At 47.5% G+C, this 17,711-nt stretch overlaps 1 protein-coding gene across 2 annotated transcripts in view; it reads left to right on the top strand.

Moving 5' to 3' along the window:
• The window catches only part of NSMCE2 (NSE2 SUMO ligase component of SMC5/6 complex), a 222,394-nt gene that overhangs the window by 94,302 nt on the left and 110,381 nt on the right, over positions 1 to 17,711 (top strand). For both annotated transcript variants that reach the window (XM_077351523.1, XM_077351524.1), the window contains one exon: positions 6,669 to 6,822. In XM_077351523.1, the coding sequence (XP_077207638.1) occupies positions 6,669 to 6,822 (154 nt within the window). The remainder of the gene's footprint in view (positions 1 to 6,668; positions 6,823 to 17,711) is intronic.

Raw genomic sequence — 17,711 nt, 5'->3', positions numbered from 1 at the left:
ATTCAGTAGGGGGGAAATGTGTATTACAGAATTTAGATAGGGACTTCTGAGTGTCTGCCGCCTGGTCAGGGCGGAGTGAGGCCAACGCGTGCTTCAGAGTCCTTCTCACAAGGTTCAGACTAACTAGGAGAAGGGGTTATTGCCGGGTATCAGGACTTTAGACTGGACAGGGCCACACGAGCCATGTCTCTGTGGATTGAAATTGGCTTCCATTTCAGAATGTTTTCCATCTGTAACATTTCAAGGGGCATTCATCAATGTGGATTTGCAGTGTTCCTGAAGATAGCGTTAACATAGTAGTGTCTTGGATTATATCTTTGGTCCTAGTGGGGTGGAATTATGGTTGGGAAAAGTTGGAAGAGCTGATTGAAGTGGCTTTGAGTCTCCCAATAGGCCTGATTGCGTGGTATTATTCATAGAATCATAGAATCATAGAATCATAGAATCATAGAATCATAGAATCATAGAATCATAGAATCATAGAATCATAGAATCATAGAATCATAGAATTGGAAGGGGCCATACAGGCCATCTTGTCCAATCCCATGCTCAACGCAGGATCAGCCCAAATTGAATGGGTAGTCTTAAAATAGAGTAATAGAACAGATTCGGTTCAGGTTTGGTGGCCTGACTGAGGATTTCACAGGTTTTACCTTTAGTCTGGAAATGCTGAAGCAACTTTCAGAGACAGAACTAATTTTAAAAGGCTGAGGATTGTATCCCTTCCAAACCTTCTTTTGCCCATGCGAGGAGGTGTGTGAGACTTTCGTGGTTTCCCAACCCGAAGCTGCAATATCTTGCAACGCAGCTTTTTAGATGGTCAGAGGGACTGCAGATGACAACAGATGTGGGGAAATTCTGTGCTGTGGGTGTAGCAAACCAGACAGTGTTTTTGGATATAGCTGGCTACAAATCTTCATGATTTTCTTTTTTTTTTTTTTGGTAATAGTGAAGTAGATCCATATAACAAATGTGAAAGCATTGAAGGAAAACAAAGAGATTCCATCAGATGTTGAAGTATAACACTGAATAATGTAATCAGGAAATGGAACACATGTCGCTTTATCGGTGGTGGAAAGTGTCTTCAAATCATAGCCGACGCATGGTTTTTGAGGCAAGAGATGTTTATAAGTAGTTTGCTACTGTGTGCCTCTTTCATAGCAGTCATGGACTTGGTTTGTGGTTTCCCATTTAAGTGCCAACTAGAGCCAGCCCTGATTAGCTTCCAAGATCAGATGAAATCAGACAACGGTGGGACTTCCAGCTCAGGGCTACAGCACCTCAGGGAAGGTATTCATTCAATCAGGTTTCATCCCCTCTTCCAAAGGGGGATTGTTCAGGTCGGGGCTATTGCTTTCTTAGATCCCTGGACAGGGTGAGAATATTGTTAGCTGGTGACTGCGTAGGCTCATTTGGTATACTGGATTTTCACGAGTGAGGAGTTTTTGTTACCTGTACTTGGATTATTTGGTGGTGTAGCATGCTTTTGAGCCTCTTGTGGCGCAGAGTGGTAAGGCAGCAGAAATGCAGTCTGAAACTGTCTGCCCATGAGGCTGGGAGTTCAATCCCAGCAGCCGGCTCAAGGATGACTCAGCCTTCCATCCTTCCGAGGTCGGTAAAATGAGTACCCAGCTTGCTGCTGGGGGGTAAAGGGTAATGACTGGGGAAGGCACTGGCAAACCACCCCGTATTGAGTCTGCCATGAAAACGCTAGAGGGCGTCACCCTAAGGGTCAGACATGACTCGGTGCTTGCACAGGGGATACCTTTACCTTTACCTTTTAGCATGCTTTTGTGTTTTGTGACCTGCTTGATAAATATAACTACTTGGAGGCTTACTTGATCTTGTCACCAGATCCTGGTGCCAACTATCACCTACTCAACAGAGCTGAGCACTGTCTAATACGGAGGAGTTGGTGTGGTCCAATGAGAAAGGAGTGGAAGGAGTGAGGCAAGACAGGAAATGACAAATTTAATCTGAGATTTTGGGGAGAAGAAAAGGAGGCGTTTGAGAAGGTGACGTGGATCTGAAATCACATCCTGTGCTGATCTCCCCTCTCCCCAAACCCTGTCCCTAAATTCTGCCTTTCCCAGCCAGGAATTCACCAGGCTGAATACTGAATTTACAGTATTATTGCCCTAATATTGCTGAATGAGACAGAGTGACTTACTTAAGGTCATCGAATGAGTTCTCAGCAGAGGCAAGATGCAACTTGGGGGGAGGGGGGGGGAGTTTCCTGGATCAAAGCTCCTTTGTAGCCTGCAACACAGGTGCAAACACACCTGTGCAAGCTTTCTCTCATGAGTGGTGACGAGAAAGCTGAATATTGGCAACCGCTTTGTGCGTTAAAGAAGCCTGTGTAAACAATGACTAAGCAGTAAGTGTTTGCCAAATGCGCTAGCTGAAAGCGCGTTTGTCCAATCTGGATGGCGAATGGGTGCCGTCTCCAACAGGACTTGTTGTTTGCAGTTGCTGCGAACAAGTTTTGAGGGGTTCTCGTGCATTTTGACCCCTCCCTTGGAATCACGGTGTGTCATTTGTTGGGTGTTTTGAATACTTTCTTTGCATCCACATACACACACACACACTCTCCCATTTCAAAACCATTGGGGACTCTTGATTGGCCAGTGCCAGAGAGGTATTGATTAAGCTGGCTGTTGTTTCTGGGCTGACCGATCTGCCACAAGCATGGTTCTTTACCAAATATCTTGTGCCAGCTTCCTGCACTTCAAGAAACGTGCTAACGACTGCTAGCATAGAGCTAGGCTCTTTGAGCAGTTTATCCAGCCTGTTGTTCCAGGTTGTCAGTCAGGCAGTGTGCAGTGTGATGATGATCCTAAAGACACAATTACCAATTTGTGGAACTGGAATTGTTTGGGGAACCCGCGAGAGGATGAACCCCCTTTCAAAGGGGCCCTACTTATACATTTCTGATCGATAACTGTTCAGCCTTGATTTTATTGTTACTTTTTAAAAGAGGGTTTTAATCAGGCTTTCTCAGGGGTTTCTTGTCAGCCCTGGAAGGGTTTCCCAGATGGATGGGTGTTAATTAATTTTATATAGTTTTTAATGTGACCATATATGGATTGTGAGGATCCTTATGTTGACATCCGTATGAGATGTGAGTGTCCTGCATAGTGCAGGGGGTTGGACTAGATGACCCATGAGGTCCCTTCCAACTCTGTTATTCTCTGATTTTATGATCTGGCCCCGGAGACTAACTGATGGTCAGTGAAAATGTGCTCTTAGTGGGGTTTAAAGACTGTGAACTTTGGAGAGATTAATTGTAACGATAGTCCATGGACATTTGGAGAGCCACAGTTTGGCCACCCCTGCTCTAGTAAATCCACAGGAAAAATGGAAACTGGGAATGTCTGTCCTTATCCTTTGAAAGCATGACTGCATGAAACTTGGAAAGGTCTGCTGAGTTGTTTATTTAAAATACCTCCTCCTCCTCCTCCTCTCCCTGGGATAAAACTAGCACTATTAACTGCCTCTGTAGTAAAGTAATGATAATTAAGATCCTCCAAAACCTTTCATTTCAGTGCTATATTTCTACCTGGCCAATAATGCACTTACAGATTTGCGAAAGAAATTCAGAAGGCTGCAGGTTTTCTTGACTCTGCCTCTCCCTCACTTCCTGCACAGTGCTCCAGTTCCTTGAACATGAACTAGATCATGTGCAAACACCTCCTATTATACCTGTCCCGTTCCCCTCCACACCATACCTCTTTTACTCCTGGGATATAATCCCGTTGGAATGACCAGTTTTGTCTTGCAGGAGCGAGAAGGCATTATCAACCCTTTTCTCGCCACAGTTTGGCATAGGATAATAGCCAGTTGGACGCCCGCATCCGGGAGCATTCCTCCATGTAGAAATGGTCCTGCACTGTTATTATTTTGAGGGTATGGGTTCAGAAATAATTGGCTGCCATCAGGAGGCAGTGTCAGGGCGTGTTTGTGTGGAGGCAATGCCACACACAAAACCACATGCGCCTGAAACTGGAGTTTGCAGTTGGTTTTAAGCTTTCAGGAATGGCATCCAATTTAACACCGGGGCGATTAAAGAGATCCAGGTTGATTAATTGCAGCAATTGACATCGGGGGATTAATGGAATGATTGGCCTAACAAAAAACATTGGGCGTTCGGGACGAGGGAACCGTGAGGTCCTCAGCAAGGATGGATGGAGAAGGAGTGTGGGGCGGGGAACGAGAGGGTCTGTAGACGTGCACTTTTGCATGCAATAAATAAAGTACTCCCAGTGCACTTTGCAATTGGGTTTTACTGCGTTTAATGGCAAAATCCGCTTGCAAAAGATCGCTGGAGTGGATTAAAACTGCATTATTCAGCATGTGCCTCAGTGTGCCTTATTCTTTTCACCTAGTTTTCGTGGAATTTCTGATTTCCTCGCCGTTCCCATGGAGCACAAAAGAAACGCAGGCGACTTTACGATCAGCCAGTCTCTTTTATGGTTGGTTTTATCGCCAAGCTGATCTCCCTGGGTATTAGATTTCCTTTACGTTGCTTGCTTGTTCCTGTTTAGCTCATGCTTTACATCATCGACACTGTAATATTCTCAGTCTACGGTTCTGTAAATCACCTTGTTAGCTGCAGGCTGAGAATCTATTGCGGCAGGAGTGTCTAAAGCAGGGGTAGTCAAACTGCGGCCCTCCAGATGTCCATGGACTACAATTCCCATGAGCCCCTGCCAGCATTTGCTGGCAGGGGCTCATGGGAATTGTAGTCCATGGACATCTGGAGGGCCGCAGTTTGACTACCCCTGGTCTAAACCAATGAAGACTTAAGAACATAAACCATGAGCCTATTGCCATAAAGCAGGGGTAGTCAACCTGTGGTCCTCCAGATGTTCATGGACTACAATTCCCACGAGCCCCTGTCATAAAGCATTGATTTTTCTCCCCAAATTATGTTGGAGAAAAAGTTTCTCCAAAGCTCCTGAGGTGAGAATGTTAGTAAAAGCAAAGCAAATTCCCCACAAACCTTGTGTATCACTGCCAGCGTGTGTCCATACCAGACTCAAACCTTTTTGAACTGTGGGCACCTTTGGTGGGCTCAACCATAAAATGGCTGCCATAGGAGCCAATTACACAGAGGAAGCCCAGATGACGAAGAAGAAGAGTTGGTTATTATATGCCGCTTTTCTCTACCTGAAGGAGGCTCAAAGCAGCTTACTGTCGCCTTCCCTTTCCTGTCCCCACAACAGGCACCCTGTGAGGGAGGGGAGGTTGAGAGAGCCCTGATATTACTGAAGAAGAAGAAGAGTTGGTTCTTATATGCCGCTTCTCTCTTCTCAAAGGAGTCTCAAAGTGGCTTACAGTCACCTTCCCTTTCCTCTCCCCACAACAGACACCCTGTGAGGGAGGGGAGGTTGAGAGAGCCCTGATATTACTGAAGAAGAAGAAGGGTTGGTTCTTATATGCCGCTTCTCTCTTCTCAAAGGAGTCTCAAAGTGGCTTACAGTCACCTTCCCTTTCCTCTCCCCACAACAGACACCCTGTGGGGTAGGTGAGGCTGAGAGAGTCCTGATATTACTGAAGAAGAAGAAGAGTTGGTTCTTATATGCCGCTTTTCTCTACCTGAAGGAGTCTCAAAGCAGCTTACTGTCGCCTTCCCTTTCCTCTCCCCACAACAGACACTCTGTGAGGGAGGTGAGGTTGAGAGAGCCCTGATATTACTGAAGAAGAAGAAGGGTTGGTTCTTATATGCCGCTTTTCTCTCCCTGAAGGAGTCTCAGTGGCTTACAGTCACCTTCCCTTTCCTCTCCCCACAACAGACACTCTGTGAGGGAGGTGAGGCTGAGAGAGCCCTGAGATTACTGAAGAAGAAGGGTTGGTTCTTATATGCCGCTTTTCTCTTCCCAAAGGAGTCTCAAAGCAGCTTACAGTCACTTCCCTTTCCTCTTCCCACAACAGACATCCTGTGAGGGAGGGGAGGTTGAGGGAGCTCTGATATTACTGAAGAAGAAGAAGGGTTCTTATACCACTTTTCTTATATGCCACTTTTCTCTTCCCAAAGGAGTCTCAAAGCAGCTTACAGTCACCTTCCCTTTCCTCTCCCCACAACAGACACCCTGTGAGGGAGGTGAGGCTGAGAGAGCCCTGATATTCTGCTCGGTCAGAGAAAGAGAAGTAGAGAATGAGGGACTTGTGCTTGCGTAGGAACAGCCCAGTGCAAGGAGTCCAGAGTAGTAGAGGCATTCAGCACATGCAATTCAGCCCTGCGGTGTGGGGGTGACTATTGTGACATTTTGTGACATTTTTCTCGCCCTCTGCTTTGATAGCTTTAAAATATGCACACTTCTGCAGTGCTAAGTGTGGGGCTATTAACATCTTGAACTACTGCTTTGCAGTGTTATAAATTTTTTTACTATTGCCTCTCTAGAGTTCTCCGGTCTGATCAGGGAGCAAAAAAATTGCCAAAGTGCAGTAATGCTTAAAAAAAACAACAACCCGGCAACGACAGCCTATATAAATAACTATTTCTAACCACTTTTCCGGGCTGGAATTTAATAGCAAGTGCAGGTGGATGGCGAGGGAAAGGGCTAGAATTTTACGACTTTTTCATCTGTCCACCCCATTGGTAAGATGGATGGTGCCCCCCTCTCCAGCTGAGTAAGAGCGTTGTGTCTGTTTTGTTTTGATCACAGATAAAGCGAGAGAAACCAGAAAATGTACCCGACTTGAAAGATTTAGTCCGGGAGAAGTTTACAGCCCTCGAGAGAACCAACGATGACCTTGAGCTGCAGAGAAATGAAAAATTCGCCCTTTTTAAGGAGCAGCTGACGCAAATGAAAACGCAGTGTAAGTCTCTGTGCTTTATTTTCTGGACTCAGAAAAACCCATATGCATGATGGAGTGCAAACAGTTATTCCTTTCTTACATAAATTGTCTTTTCTCCTTACCCACCCCCTTGGCCTAGACAGGAGAAAGACCCATGGTGCGGGGTTCCCAGGAAGTAGGGGAAGTGGGGGCGGAGCCTAGAGGGGGAGGGGCCTCCGCAGAATATAATGCCGTAGATTCCAACCTCTAGAGCAGCTATTTCCTGCAGAGGATTGGTCTCTGTCATGTAGAGAGATTGGTGGAGATTTGTGGGTGGAGCTTGGAATGGGTGTGGTTTGGGGAAGGGAAGGTCCCCAGCAGGATATTACTGTAGGTTCCAACCTCCCAAGTAGCCGTTTCCTCCAGGGGGAATGGTCTCTATCCCCTAGGAACAACCTTTTTGGCTTTCTGTGCAGACATCCTATTTGCTTTGGTCAGGTGGGCTTAGGGTGTAGGATGGCATTGCCCAAGTACCAAGCAGGAATTTGCCGGTGGGAGCCCAGGCCTGTTTGTTTTTTCTTTCAATTTACCTTTCCCGCCCCCCACATTTGCTTCACCTTTGTGCTATAAAGCAGGGGTAGTCAACCTGTGGTCCTCCAGATGTCCATGGCCTACAATTCCCATGAGCCCCTGCCAGCATTTGCTGGCAGGGGCTCATGGGAATTGTAGGCCATGGACATCTGGAGGACCACAGGTTGACTACCCCTGCTATAAAGAGTTCTTTGAATGAGCCGGTTTGCAGACCGTTTCATTTCATTTAAATTTGCGAGCGAATTGCTTAAAACACAGAGGAGTCCCTGGTGGGGGCTGTCTTTTGTGTGTTAAACAATCCACGTGAATTAAAACCGAAAAAGAACGACAACCCAAAAGGTCCTCTGTTACATATTCAAATACCAGCCTCCCTTTGCATTCTTGTTCCTGCACTGACTTGGAGCAGTTAAATGCACAGCAAATTACAAGCACTGATTCCTCCCCCCCCCCTCTGTCTCTCTCACCGTGCTGGCCTTATTTGCATGCATCTATAATGTGAATCTTGCTTCACATCTCTTTTTTATGTTTGAAGGCTGTGTTGTACGTGTGTTTTATATCTCTCTCACTCTCTCTCTACACATATGCCTTATTCTGTGTTTGATAGGATCTTTTTAAAAAAGGGATTAGGTAAGCTGTTTTCATTTTGTCACTCTAACAAATTGCGCGCGGTTTCACAACGCAGGATGTGTTGCAACCCTCTAGAGACCTTTGCTTTAATCATGGCACTGGAGGGTTGGAAAATGCTTACCATGTCGGTTCCCAGGTCTGCAGCTCGAGTGCAAGAACCACGTAACACCTCAACGCATTAAAATCTCCAGGGCTTTCAAGCTTGCAATCGAGAAAACTCCCACCTTCCTGCCCCCACCCTCCCAAAGGAAAAGGTCAGCTAAATACCGGCATGCCAGTGTGGTGTATTGGTTAGGAGTGCTGGATTAGGATCTGGGAGACTCGAGTTCGAATCCCCGTTTGAGCCACAGAAGCTTGCTGGGTGACCTTTGGCCACTAGCATTCGCTCAGCCTAACGTACCTCACAGGGTTGGCGTGAGGTTAAAATGGAGGAGAGAAGACCGACGTAAGCCGCTTTGGGGCACAATTGGGGAGGAAAGGCGGGGTATAAGTAAATTAAATAAACAAATCTCCTTGGAAGGCATTTTTGCCAAATTGCTGCAGAAAAAAATAGGCTGGAGCGCATAGAATGCAAACCCGGTCCACATAACCAGGGTTAGTAAGTGACCCCTGTAGTGATCAGCTTCCTGGGTGGTTTTGGGTCAATCTTACTGTCAACTGGTCCAAGACAAGCAATCTCCCGTGGCCTCTCCAGAAGTGCCAGTGGGGGGATGTACCCCCTGCTGCAATGGGTGCCTTTGCCAGGATGTTTGTTCGAGGTGGCAATATGTGTGAACTTGTAGGGCAACTGAGAGGCTCTGGTAGGAGATGTGAAACCCTATAATGAAGGCAGCCATTTTCCAGGTGAGTGGTCCCTGCAGACGGAACGGCAGTGTCCCATAGGATGCTCTCAAGCAGTTCCATGGGAAAGCCAGGTTTGGTTTGATGAAGAAAGAGACCTGCTATGAAATGCATCAACAGGTGATATGATGGCCATGGACACAATGCTGGGGACTTTATAGTTTGTGGCAGAGGCTTGAATTACTGGCGACTGTAAGGACCGATCACAAATACATCTCGTACACGTTCTGTGTCCTTGTCTTCGGTGGGTTTTAGAACAAGCTCAGAGCAGTATAGGCGGCCAGTGTGACTAATATTGGATCTGAGAATTTCTAGTCTCTGCCCCTTCTTCGCTGTGGAAGTTTGCTGGGTGACCCTGGGCCAGTCCCTCTTTTTCAGCCTAGCCGACCTCACAACATTGTGAGGATGAAGCCGAGGAGGAAGACCCACCCATGTCCCTCTGAGCTTCTAAGAGAGCGATTGGGATAAAAATATGCCAGACAAAATGTGGATTCAGTCAGGTGGCAGGCAGGCGATGGCTTGGGCCCTGCCCTTGCAATGGGACCCCAGCGAAGGAAATCTGGCACCTGCAGCAGAGCTATTGAACAAGACGAGAGAATTTCAACAGGTAGAGAGAATTTCGTCATGCTGCAAACTGAAAAGCTTCGCCTGCTTTTAATTCTCTCCTTTGCACAACTCCTTAAAGATGCAGGAGACTCCCTTTATACCGGACTGCCGTAAGCTCTCAGATTCCCAGGTCTGGCCTCAAATGGAGGCAGTCATAGGATAGCACTCAGAACACGGAAGCACATACCTTTTAAACCAAGGGCCCGATGTGACACTGGGTTCCCTTTCAGTAGAGTTAGCGTCAAAAACTTTAGGATGTTTTTGGCTGATCCTGCGTTGAGCAGGGGGTTGGACTAGATGGCCTGTATGGCCCCTTCCAACTCTATGATTCTATGATTCACTTTTCTTGGATGCTTTAGGATGCTTAGGGCTAATCCTGCGTTGAGCAGGGGGTTGGACTAGATGGCCTGTATGGACCCTTCCAACTCTATGATTCTATGATTCTATGATTCACTTTTCTTGGATGCTTTAGGATGCTTAGGGCGGATCCTGCGTTGAGCAGGGGGTTGGACTAGATGACCTGTATGGCCCCTTCCAACTCTATGGTTCTATGATTCTCTGATTCACTTTTCTTGGATGCTTTAGGATGCTTAGGGCGGATCCTGCGTTGAGCAGGGGGTTGGACTAGATGACCTGTATGGCCCCTTCCAACTCTATGGTTCTATGAAAAATGTCTCCCGCCTCTGCATTTTGAAAGCGCTGCCGCAGTTTCCCCAGGATTGACAACTGCGGGTGGTTGACCTCAAGCTGGTATAATTTCCATCTTCGGCACTGTGGCAAATTGCTCCTGCCCAGTCGTTATGTTGCAATTCCTAATTTCCAGGTGTTGGTAATAGCCGGAGTGCGACTTGCCTCCCACCCTGCCGTTGCCTGCAGAAGGCGTGCACACCCAGAGCCTTCCATAAGGTTTTGGTCACATGGCCAGGTTTTGTTAAGCGCTTGGATTAGCCAGATTCCTTCATGAATGAATGCGGTTGTGGCTGGCCTTTAATTGAACATTCGGATTCAGCGTTCGGCCTCTGAGGTTTCATCTCACTGTTAAACTCTGAGGAGCACACTACAGAGCAGCCTTTCTTAACTTTTTTACCGCCGAGAAACCCCTGAAACATTCTTCAGGCTTCGAGAAACCCCATCAGTGGCGTAATCATGGAGAATATGGCTGGGAAGCAGAGCAGTGTACCCGGGGCCCCTCCCCTTCGCTCCCCTCCCCTCCCCGCCCCTTCCCATCCCCTCCAAGCTCATCATTGGCCAGGTGGGGGCAAGTTGACATGATCATATATGGTCATATCACCTGATAGGGCTTGGACCCTACCTACTTGCGGGACCACTTCCCTCCTTATGCCCCTTGCAGGGCACTCCGCTCTGCAGGTATGAATTTGCTGAGAGCCAGTTTGGTGTAGTGGTTAGGAGTGCGGACTTCTAATCTGGCATGCCGGGTTCGATTCTGCGCTCCCCCACATGCATCCAGCTGGGTGACCTTGGGCTTGCCACGGTACTGATAAAACTGTTCTGACCGAGCAGTGATATCAGGGCTCTCTCAGCCTCACCCACCCCACAGGGTGTCTGTTGTGGGGAGAGGAATGGGAAGGCAACTGTAAGCCGCTTTGAGCCTCCTTCGGGTAGGGAAAAGCGGCATATAAGAACCAACTCTTCTTCTTCTTCTTCTTCTTCTTCTTCTTCTTCTTCTTCTTCTTCTTCTTCTTCTTCTTCTTCTTCTTCTTCTTCTTCTTCTTCTTCTGATGGTCCCCAGGCGTGCCTGGCCTTGATAAGGGCCAGGGCTTTTTCAGTCCTGGCCCCTACCTGGTGGAATGAGCTGCCAGAAGAGCTGCGGGCCCTGACGTAGCTTTCGAAGTCCCGCTGAGCCTGCAAAACAGAGCTCTTCCACCAGGTGTTTGGTTGAAGCTGGGAGGAGGTCCCGGGGTACATGATCGGGCCATCTCCCTCCCCTTGTGCCTGGGCCAGGCCTGGATGAAGGACATTATCCCCTATCCTCTTCAATCTGTGGTGCTACAACCCTGCCGATGCCTGGGAAGACTTGGTTGTTAGTCCTGCCATCTTAATCATTGATTGTTAATTGTTTAAATACCAACCGTGTTGTTGTTTTGATTGTTGCTATAGGGGTTTTGTAAGGGGTTTGATTTTAGGGGGGTTTTATTGTATGTTGGGAATGTCGATATCTTGGGAAGTTTTTATGGAATGTTTTATGTGATGGGAACCACCATAAACCAGCTTGCTGGGAGCAGCGGTATACAAACGTAATAAGCAAACAAACAAATGTTTAACAAATTAAAACATAATATAAAAATTTAATTAAGTCCCACCCATTTGAGAAACCTTCCGTAGTCTTCAAGAAACCCTAGGGTTTCACAAAACCCTGGTTGAGAAAGCCTGATCTAGAGGGAGGGGAGTAAATAAGATTGCACCAGTAGGTAGGGGAAAGAAGAAGGCCGGCATCAGGAAAGGCATCAATGGTCATCCTGGTGTACCCGGGCAGCACGCTGGAGGCCCCTGATGTATAGGCTTTTCTGCAGGGGACAACTATTAGGCAACGGAAAGGATGACGAAGTTGAAACTGACTTTTCGGCAACCAATGTTCCCCCTACACCCCCCTCCCCCTGCAAAGCAGAGCTGTTCACATCCAGATCAGAATACCTACTGTAATTTCAAAATGGGTCACGGGCAATGTAAGACCCTGCATGACTCCAGATTGCTGCTGTGCTAATTATGAACTGTAGTAATTATAAACTCTTTGTAACATGCATGCTTTAGAGCAGGGGTGGTCAAACTGCCGCCCTCCAGATGTCCATGGACTACAATTCCCAGGAGCTCCCTGCCAGCGAACGCTGGCAGGGGGCTCCTGGGAATTGTAGTCCATGGACATCTGGAGGGCCGCAGTTTGACTACCCCTGCTTTAGAGGGAACCCTGATAGCAACCCCTTAGGGCAGGGGTGGCCAAACGGTGACGTTTGCTGGCAGGGGCTCATGGGAATTGTAGTCCATGCTCATCCGTAGAGCCACAGTTTGGCCACCCTGCCTTAAAATGTGTCCCTGCACTCTTGAGCCGTATCAAAAGGCCAAAATAACGAGCCTCTCATCCACGCATTATCTTGGCCTTTTGATTTCTTTTTGGGCTTATCTATAACATTGGGAAATCAACGGTGCGCCTTCTTTGCATTGAACTCTTGAGCCTTATGGCTCATTGCCTTGATATTGCCATTCAAGGCAGTGTATTTCTTGGAAAGAGTGGGAGACTCAACAAGAGGAAAAGATCATTTAAGGGTACATTATCAGTTTTGACAGTCTCTTGTCTCCTAGCAACCAAGTCTATGAGAAGAAGTTGGTAACTCTCACCTTTGTGATGGAACTTCTCTGCCATAACTGCCAATGGGAATCTGAAATATGCGCTTCAGAAATACTGGAGATCTATCTGCCTGTCTAGTTAACTAACTATCCCTCTCTGCATTTAGGCTCAGGACAGTGTACAATGTATTTCTGCAGGTGTTAAACTCAGAATGCAAAACAGTAGTAGTAGTAGTAGTAGTAGTAGTAAATGTAAAGGTATCCCCTGTGCAAGCACTGAGTCATGTCTGACCCTTGGGGTGACGCCCTCTAGCGTTTTCACGGCAGACTCAATACGGGGTGGTTTGCCAGTGCCTTCCCCAGTCATTACCGTTTACCCCCCAGCAAGCTGGGTACTCATTTTGCCGACCTCAGAAGGATGGAAGGCTGAGTCGACCTTGAGCCAGCTGCTGGGATTGAACTCCCAGCCTCATGGGCAGAGCTTTCAGACTGCATGTCTGCTGCCTTACTACTCTGCATCACAAGAGTAGTAGTAGTAGTAGTAGTAGTAGTAGTAGTAGTAGTAGTAGTAAAAACTCTGTCCAAATTCTCCATCTCAGTATATCTGGATAACGTTGGGTGTTTTGAGGGGGGAGGGGCTATGCACTATGATAGTCAGGCCCCATGTTTTTGCCAGCTGTTCCATAGGGCGTGTAAAACAGAGCTATTCCAACAGGCTTATGGTTGAGACCTACAATAACTTCCACCAAGACAGGTCTGGTCTCACCACTGAGAGGAGGCGGAGAACTGGGTAACTGGTTCCTGACCAAACTCTCCCCCCATCTGGGAATTTGAGTGTGTGTGGTTTTTTTTGGAGGGGGGGACTTTTGTAATAATTGTAGATGTTTAAAAGTTTTACTTTGTTTGTGGTTTGATTGTTGTTACTCACCCTGAGTAAAACCGAAGGGCAGGATAGAAATAAACATTTGTTATTAAATTCCACCATGCTGGGGCCAGGACCAAAAAGTCCCTGCCCTGATCAAGGCCATGTGTACTTCTTTAGGGCCAGGGACCACCAGCATATTTGCATTTATAGATTTTAGAGTTCATCGGGAGGTCTATTGGCAAAGTTTAAATTAGGATGTCTTGTAAGGAGCGGGGCAGAACTTGGTTGAACACAGACGGTGATCTTTATCTTTTGTTTTTTTAAGAGCATACTGATCTATAGTTTTATATAGTTGCTTTTGAGCTGAAGTTACTGGGGAGCGTCTGAGACGGCAAGATCTGCAGCAGGTGTAGGTCTCTGAAAAAATGCTATCTTAGTTAGATCTGGGGTAGCAAAGAAAAAGGCTGATGAAGGAGCTGTACTGTAAATTCATAGACCAGTCCCCTGAGGGAATAGAGCAACGGCTGGAGTAATAACAAAAGGACTTCAGAGGAGGACTCTGGTGGGAAATCGCTGAGTTAAGTGTCAAGCTTCCGGATGCATCTGATCTTTTTAGGCCTCAATAAAGACAATGGTTTCCTGTCACACGGCAGATGCGATCACTTAGCAAGCCCAGGAAAGAGGGTGTTATCGCCTACTAACGCCATTCCAAATAGTGCTTGTTTTGTTTATACAAAGTGGGTTTTACTTAGAAATTTCACAGGTTGCTACTTTTGTCTTTCCGGAGATAACGTTTGACTCCACTATTTTCATTTTCCTCCCATTCCTCTTTTTATATTATCTTCCACCTGAGGATGCATGTTACCCCCCCGAGCCTGTCTGTCTGTCTGTCTGTCTGTCTGTCTGTCTGTCTGTCTGTCTGTCTGTCTGTCTGTCTATCTATCTATCTATCTATCTATCTATCTATCTATCTATCTATCTATCTATCAGAAATCAGTTAGGGTTACCCGATGCCTTCTTCTTAGAGGATATGTCTTCTACCTTTGGTATCCATCCTCTTTTAGACTCTTTTGGGGGGGAAAAACTGATGAATATGTCCTCCATTTAGGTTGGAAGGTTAGCATTTTCGAAGGCTCCCCCACATTAAACACACGAACACCCAACACACCTTACCTTTCTACAGTTGGGAAACATTTCAAGTAGACACATCCAGCCTAGCCCTGTGGAGCTATTTTCGGCTTTCAATGACATCTCTTCCCTTACCCATGAATTTTAAAATGGGACCGTCCACATGACGTGATGGTGGGAAATGCCATCAAATCCCACCCAACTGATATAACATGGTATAGTGGTTAAGAGTAGCAGCTGCTAATCTGGAGAGCTGGGTTTGATTCCTCCACTGCTCCATATTCAGCCACCTGGGTGACCTTGGGTGTACAGTTCTCTCAGAGCTCTCTCAGCTTCACCTGCCTCATGTGTTTTTTGTAGAGAGAGGAAGGGAGTGGTGACTCAAAAGTCATGAAAAGTGGGGTATAAAAACCCAGCTCTCCTCCTGTTCTGCTTCCTCCTCCTTGAGATCACTTATGAAAACTGAGCTCTCCTCCTCCTCAGGACCACTTAGGGCTCCCAAGGTAAGGGACAAACGCAGGTGGTTTGCTGTTCCCTGCCCTTGTGTAGCAACCCTAGACTTCCTCGGTTACCTCCAAGTCGCACTATCCACTCATCTGCTCTGACTCTCCACATCTTACTGCCTTGTTGACCTTGCTGACACTGGAGGAATTACGCCGGCCCTTGGAGCTGTTTTTTTGGATCATTTATTAGGACCGGAGCAAAGAACAAAGTTGCACCTATTACCAGTGTTGCTGTCTTTCCGGAGATTTCCCAAGAGTGCCAGAGAGCACCATAGCGTGGCCCATGGAGGCCTCTCACTCCCCACAGCAAAGGGCACTGTTGCCTTGCCCTGTGTTTTCCCCCCTGCCCTGCCTCTAAATTCTTGCAACCACCCTCCAAGGGGAAACGGCTCCTGCCCCCATCCAGCCTGCCTGACAAAACACCAGTGGAGCCCTTGGTGCAGGCCTCGATAGGAACCGCCAGGAGGCAGATTTGGTGAGCCCATGTTAGCCTGGCTGACCAAGTGGCTCCATCCAGAACAGCCTGGGTGGGAAGCGTCAGCTCCACTGAAATAGTCATCCCTCCAGAACCTCCCAAAGTCTGCCCCTCCCCACGTCCTCCGTGGTCACAGCCCTGGAGTCCCACTTATCAGAGATGCCAGAAGGACACAGAACGTTGTCGCAGGACTGCGAGAAACCAGATACAAGCATTGCCTCTTTAAAAAAGCACTCGTCATTCCTGGTGGGAGTGGCCTGTCTGTATCTCTCTGCACCTCCTCTAGTATTGGCCCTAGTGGCTCTCCAGAGGGCCATGGACTACAGCACGCTGGCAGAGGCTCATGGTGATTGTAGTCCATGGACATCTGGGGGGGCACAGTTTGGCCACCCCTACTAAGTGTCGGAAGAACACATTGCCAGCCTCAGAGCTATCCCAGGTCCTGCAATGCAGTCCGACGACTGATAGCCCAAGATCCTCTTTGGTGACTCCTCTCTGTAGGGCCTGCCATTGGGAGAACTTGACTCTGCCCTCCAGGGACCCATTCCGGACTGGTCAATATGTCTTAAAGAATTTTAACACAAAAGGACACCTGAATATGAGCAGAGTGTTATTCTGGCGTCTGCGGCCTCTGGTGTCCCACGCCACACCTTCCGATGGCCCCTTTGGGTGCCTCAGCAACCCCCCCCCCCCAAATGATTCAATTAAGTTGTCTTCTACAAGGTCAATGTTGTGTCCTCCGATTGGCAGCGGTTCTCCAGGGTTTCAGGCAGAGGTCTTTTATATCACCAACTACTTAATAACTGGAGACGTCGGGGATCAAACCTGGGACCTTCTGCGCACCAAGCAGAGGCATTGGCCCTGAGCCACAGCCCTTCGCCTGGCACTTGCAGTGCGTGAGAAACATCCTGAGATGAGATGGCAGTATCTGTATAAACAAAGCGCCGACTCACAACAGCTTACGCTGGCATAAAAGGTGAGGTGTGTACCTTGTTGGTCTGAAGCAATAGAACAACGTTTGAGTCCAGCGGCGCCTTAAAGACCCACAGAGTTTAATGCTGGGCATAAAGTTTCATGTATCCGAAGATGTGAGCACACATGGAAGCTTGTACCCAGAATTAAACTTTGTGGGTCTTCAAGATGCCACTGGACTCAAACTTTGGAGGGGCCTCAACCACAGCAGGGCGTTTTCAGCCCTGTCCCTGATCTTACGAAGCGCTCTCCTAAATGAGATCAGAACCCTCCGGGACTTTGAACAATTCCACAGGACTTGCAAAATAGAGCTGTTCCGCCAAGCCTATGGTTGAGGCCTAAACACTCCACTGAATTATGCTGGCCTCCCTGTAACTATAGACCAGGGGTAGTCAAACTGCGGCCCTCCAGATGTCCACGGACTACAATTCCCAGGAGCCCCTGCCAGCGTTCGCTGGCAGGGGCTCCTGGGAATTGTAGTCTGTGGGCATCTGGAGGGCCGCAGTTTGACTACCCCTGCTATAGACCAATGTGGGCTAGTAGAACTTTCCGTCACCTCTCTCCTGCCCTTCCAATGTATGTAACGGAATAGAGGCTCATGGGACTTGTAGTCTGTGGACATCTGGACACCCACAGTTTGGCCACCCCTGACCTAGATTTTTTTTTACATATCCTCTTTATGGTTTTATATCTTTTTAATGTTGATGTCCTCCGCCCCGAGCCTAAAGAGAAAGGTGGGAATAAGTTTAATTATTTAATTAAATTTAAATGACGTTATTTAAGTTTTAACGATTACTAAATTAATATATCCAAAACGTGGTCGGCCTTTAAGGTGCCCCCTGGGTTTATCTTTTCCAGCTGCGAAGGCCACCTTCAACATCACCCTCTCTCAGTGAGATTTTGTGCACATGCATACTTCCTCCAACTGCCTGAGGAAGTGTGCATGCGCATGAAAGCTCACACCTTGCATAGAACTTCCTGGCTCTGAAAGGTGCCATCATGTTTTGTTCTGCTGCTTCAGACC

Source organism: Paroedura picta, chromosome 9 (assembly GCF_049243985.1).
Source record: "Paroedura picta isolate Pp20150507F chromosome 9, Ppicta_v3.0, whole genome shotgun sequence".
NCBI lineage: Eukaryota > Metazoa > Chordata > Lepidosauria > Squamata > Gekkonidae > Paroedura > Paroedura picta.
The sequence above is the reverse complement of the archived record's forward strand: the minus strand, read 5'-3'. Positions and strand labels throughout refer to the sequence as shown.